The following is a 5,695-nucleotide window of genomic DNA, read 5'->3' as shown; positions in this document are numbered from 1 at the left end:
TAATCATCGATAGGACTCAAAATTCAGATAAAACTTATTGTGAGAGCCTGAAACGTGGGATCAAAGAAGGATAGAAATCAACCAAAATTATGATATGGTATTGCAAAAAGCAGGTTGTAAAAGAAAGAAAATATTTTTACCACCAAACAAAAGAATTGTATTTTATTCAAGACGTGGAGGATAAGGAACAAATGCTCAGCTGGTAGGAACCCCTGTCCAGGTGACAGACAGACACAGAAGACATCAACAGATTCCTCAGAGGGCGCCCAGGAGGAGAGCTGCTGCTCTTCCTTCTGAGGCTCTGTGATGCTTTCTCGGGTACGTCTCAGAGGGAAGCGGTATAACGCAGCCTCAGATAAGAAACCTCTGACGGTCAGGAATCACCGCACGCATACTGCAGGCTGAAGGGTGGAGAAGATTCTTCTGTATCCACCTTTAAGAGAAGATGAAGGTGGAGCTGTGGAACTAGGTGAGCCGATTGTCCTTATCCTTTCCTGATCCATATAAACGCTGAAGCTGTTACTTGTTCTTGAGTGGGCACTTCTGCTGGCATTGTTGGGGAGGTGGCACAGGAGTGCATTTCCTCTGGCACTGCTGAGGTGGACATGGCTCAGGGCACTTTATATGTGGGCAAGGTTCTGGACACTTGGGAGGTGAGCAAGAATCAGGGCACTTAATTGGGCACACTGGAGGTGGCTGGCAGGGCTGCTTGCACTGCTGCTGTTGAGAAGACATCTTTCGGGAGTCTTAATATCTGAAAGAAAGTATATGACCGTGTTCACAAGAAGGAATTCTTAGAGAGAGGAGCGGAAAAGCTTGTGTAATAACAACAGATACTATCTCGGCAATCTCTAAGCATGGGCTATAATATCCTTAATACCTTTCAATGAATTTCTGACTTCTCTCTCGCTCTTTAGCAAATCGATGCATCACCCCAGAGAAAAACTTTTCTTTTCTCACACAACTTTTCCAAAGAAAATATCTTTGTTTGAAAGAAACAAGTGGTGTTTTCACTTTTTTTTTTTTTTTAATGAAAACAGCATCTTCAAAAAAGGCCAACACAAGTTCTAAAATTCTGGGAAAGCTCACAAGCAATTGCTATAATCATCTTCTCTCATGAGGTCCCAACAGAATGACTTATATACAGAGCAAAGGACAATCAGGAAGAATGTAAGGGCCTCACACCTTCTAAGATAAATGCCTCTAACATCACAGCAGAGGGACACCGAAAAGGCATAGAAAAGGGAAAATACTTTATTCTTTATCTTTCATGTCAAAATTTCCTATTAATTTCTTCCTCAATACAGGAATTCAAACTAGGTATCAGAAATCTAATAAATACAATATAACTTTGTGCACAAATTTCAAGTTCCCATCCAATAAGTAGCATTAAACCCATGATGATAACTTTGGACCCATCAAATTTGCTGTCTTCAGGATAAACACAACATTCAGAAGCTGAAGAACAAATTTGAACTGAAGAATCCTATTCTCCACGTTTTCCAAATTCAATTGGGACTACAGTAGCAGGAGCATGGCCGTCATGCAGCACAGGACCTATTCACTGGGGCTTGCTGCCCCACCTAGGAGGAAGGGGAGCTGCCAAACTGGCCTGGTACAATCATTTCCCAACCAAAATGCAAATCCATCCATAACTGGCTTGGCAAGGACTCTGAAAACAAGAAATGTCCTGCTCCAGGATCTCCTCAATGGATTATGTTCTCATGACTCACAGAGTCCCTGCCTTAGCTCTCCGTTTCAGTGGTTTATGGCAGTGGGGGGATTTGGGAGGTTCTCTAACTTGTAATCAAAATTTCCCTTTCTTTATTGGGGAATATGACCCTTTTCTATCTTTCACCTTCCTTGACTTCTAAAACTGCCTTCCTAGTTGCACTTGATCTGGTGACCATTTTGATGCCCATACTTGATTCAAAAATGTCTGGCTACGTGGTGACACCTTTCTCTTTACCTCAAGTCTTTCTTACAATGCATTTCCCATTTATTCATGGCTTGCCAAGCAAAGTCTCTTCTCCTCTTCTAAAATGGACTCAGGGAAGTTAGCAGACCATCTCAGATGACTTCCCATCATGATACTTAGACACGTTCAGTAAAGTGGTGACCTCTAGGGTCCTCCTTTCACTGCCTTGCTCCCTCAAATAACGAACATCCAGCAGTCAGATTCCTGTGACCTTTATAAAACTGTTTTACTTCAGGCCAAAAGGAATTCACTAAGAGCACAGCATGAGCTACCATAACTAAGAGGAGCTGGCAGCTCAGACCCTAGACTTGCAACAGAAATCAAGCTTTTTGCTCATACTGCCCAAAAGTGATATACCACCTGCTCCTACCTAATTTCTCCCAACTAACCTCTTTGGATTTCTTCACCTTTAAGAAAGCCCAGAGGATTGTTCAAATTTTCTGGCTTCCTGTTCCTTTGAAATTATTGGGAATCCCAATATGCAATGCCATTCAAATAACTAATTTTATATGTATTTAATATTTATGAATTATTTAAACACATGTTGTTTCACAGCAAATCTAGGGATAAATTTAAGAGGAAGTTGAAATCACTTTATTAAAAATGCAGTCACTGAAGTTCATTGCCATTCATATAGTTTTTTAATCAGTAATAACAATTTTATTATAATTTTAACTTACTTTTTACATTTTCCATTTTGGTCACAGTGGAACATATGTCAAATAAACCTATTTCCTGCTCTATTTTCTTCATACAATTTGTTACTGTGCTGGAAGGAAGTTTTGATGGTTAATTTATAGGTCAGCTTCAGTGGCACAGGGTCCATGGTTATCTGGTCAAACATTATTCTGGGTGCTCCTGTAAAGATTCTTTTGGACGAAAGTATTTTTTAAATCAGTGACCTGAGTAAAGGTGGTTGCCCTCTATAAGGTAGGAAGTCCTCATCCAATCCACTGATGGCCTGTATAGAACAAGGTTGACCTTCACCCAGGTAAAAGATAATTCCCCTGTCGGATCGACTTCCAGCAACATTTCAGCTCTGCAGATTTTGAGTTTGCCAAACTTTGTAATCTCTCTCTCTCTCTCTCTCTTCCTCTCTCTCCCCCTGTCCCTCTCGTTCTGTAACATATTTCTATATGTATATATGTACATATATGATGTAATATATAATTTGAATATTTCATCTGCCGTATCATGTACATGATTACCTATGGCCAATTAAATTAAAAATTTTCAAAGTTATTATGAAGTGAACTTAAAGTAAAAATTATTAATGTTACATAATACATGTGGTGTGGAATTATGACAAATATAATGAGGTTTTAGCAAATAATTGAAGTTCGGGAAACAGTGTCCTAGCATGTTCTCCAAAGATTTCCTGTCTGCCTTTTCAGAGATTTAGCTGTCAACCGTTCTTCTCCAGTTCCTCTCTTCTATCCTGGGCCTGAACACTACTCTTTTCTATGCTGTCCCCTTGGGCACTGAAGCTTCTCGTGATGGGCCATGGCTGGTGAAGAGCCGTGTCTCGCTTAGGAATAAAGTTGTAACTCTCACTTAATGTTACTGTAGAATGTGGGAACACATGTTTAATGGAATCAGGATATCCTATCTCACCTGAGGAGAACACTTCCCTAGACTGCTCTGGTGTGCTTAAAATTCCTTTATCAGGAAATAAAACTGTTGTATTCCATAAGTAAATATCAGATTTCAATTGTGTGAAACCAAAAATAGATATAAGATACCATTTAAGACTCACAGCATCACATATAAGTGATTGAGAGTGCGGTTGGGAGGGGAGAGAAGATCAGAGCACTAAGGTCTGAAATCTAGATGAAATATGGACTTAGGGCTCATCTGATATACTTGCTTTCTTCTGCTCTTTCCAAACATGCTTTATGGCTTTGAAGACAGTAATAGAAAGAAATTTTTCACTGTTTATTCTCTGTCTTCTTCTTCAACTCCCCAGAACCCTCCACCGGCCATATTACCTTCGCTGCCCAATATATACACCTTAACTGTTCAATTTAGTACTTTGAAATGTTGCCCATGCATTTAGTAATAGTCCTTTAATATCTTTCATAAGTCTTCCTGCAGTCAGGAGGAAGAAGTGGCCTAGTAACTTGTCTTGGCCAAATAATCAGGAAGATTTTCAGGAATGTGGTTTTATAATGGGAAAGGAGGAAGAAGAGGACAATGAGTAGGAGAGGAAGAGAAAGAGGAGACACTTGAAACCTGTGAAAGAGTCATCAGCTAGGCATGCGCCAGAAGGCCAGGACGTAAACGTTCCCTCCATCACAGCCACATCTTCACTGACTACTATATATTTTTTAAATATTATGATAAATTGTTATAAAAATGATATTACCTCATATAATATAATGGGGAAAACATAAAGCTGTTCAAAAATAAGCACGTTTATTAAATGGCCAAAAATAATCACTGCTTATATTTTGCTGTTTTTAGTGTTAGGAGTTTTCAATTTTCATAAACCCACACACATGCGTACATGTCTTTCAGGTTACTGATTTGAGATCTTTTATCTTCTGTAAAACACATGCCTCCAGCCGCAAGTTGCTCTCTATGTGCTGTGTTACATTTATCCTTAAAGTTCTTCTATGTTTTCTTTTCATTTTCATTCATCACAAAGTATTTTATATGTATTTGTTATTTCTTCTTTGAGCCAATGTTTATTTAGGATTATGTTGCCAAACTCAGAGATGTCACAGAAACAGAGTAGAATGGTGGTCAGCAGGGCCTGGGGGATGGGGGAAAAATGGAGATGTTGGGCAAAGGGTACAAGTCTGCAGTCATACGATGAATAAGCTCTGAGAGTCTGAGATACAGCATGGTGAGTCTAGATAATAACACTGTGTTGTGTACTTGAAACTTGCTGAGAAAGTAGACCTTAAGCATTCTCACCAAACACACACACACACACACACAGGCAAAGAATCAGACATACACACAGTTAAATGGCTACTGTTGAAGTAATTAATGTATTATGTAACCGATGGCGGAAATCACTGCACAAAGTACACATATGTCAAATCGTCACATTATACACCTTAATGTGTACAATTTAATCGATTATACCTCAATAAACCTGGAGGGAAAAGATGAAAGAATAACCATCATACAAAAGAGTAACAACGTTTGAGAAGCTCTGTGTTCCTTCTCCTCCTTGCCTCTCTTAGGCTCTGATACTATTCTCTGTGAGAGCTTCCCTTATCCATTATTCTCTGGGGCCCTGTATCCACCTCATAGTGGATATTCACTTTTAATCACCTGTACTGACCACATCTGAAGTACGTAGGGTGGAAAGTGGGGAAAGGAGGGCTGGAAAGTCGTTACAATTCTTGAAAAATCAGTTTTTTTCGCTTTGGCATATAGTTTATTTAGTTGTCAATTCCCTCAAAAACTTAGTAGGCACCTGACATAATTCATTCCTCCAATCATTTCTATGTCCTAGGGACCTCACTCAGGTCCTTTTCTGGAAGTAATTTTCTGGCCTGATTAAATCGCTGCCTTGATCCCTGAACATAATACAATTACCATGAGGCTCCCTGGCACACAGGTGGAAAGACTACACCTTCTGTATCTTTTCCCTATTGTTACAGTCAACTGAAATTGGACTTCAAGTTCAAAACCACTTCTAATCTCATCTCTTAATCTTTAGGGCTTACAAGTTTTGAGTTTCCTAATTCAACAAGGTTTTGA

General features: G+C 39.4%; 1 protein-coding gene across 1 annotated transcript; it reads right to left on the bottom strand.

Annotated features, from left to right (window-relative positions):
* Positions 1 to 519: 519 nt before the first annotated feature.
* LOC133087063 (small proline-rich protein 2E-like) lies at positions 520 to 735 on the bottom strand. Its single transcript, XM_061183826.1, has one exon. The coding sequence runs from the start codon at positions 733 to 735 to the stop codon at positions 520 to 522; it is 216 nt and encodes a 71-aa protein (XP_061039809.1).
* Between the last annotated feature and the right edge of the window lie 4,960 nt (positions 736 to 5,695).

Source organism: Eubalaena glacialis, chromosome 3 (assembly GCF_028564815.1).
Source record: "Eubalaena glacialis isolate mEubGla1 chromosome 3, mEubGla1.1.hap2.+ XY, whole genome shotgun sequence".
In the NCBI taxonomy this organism is placed as follows: Eukaryota; Metazoa; Chordata; class Mammalia; order Artiodactyla; family Balaenidae; genus Eubalaena; species Eubalaena glacialis.
The sequence above is the reverse complement of the archived record's forward strand: the minus strand, read 5'-3'. Positions and strand labels throughout refer to the sequence as shown.

Coding starts and splice junctions, on each gene's coding strand:
- LOC133087063 (XM_061183826.1), bottom strand. CDS start 735: ATGTCTTCTCAACAGCAGCAGTGCAAGCAGCCCTGCCAGCCACCTCCA.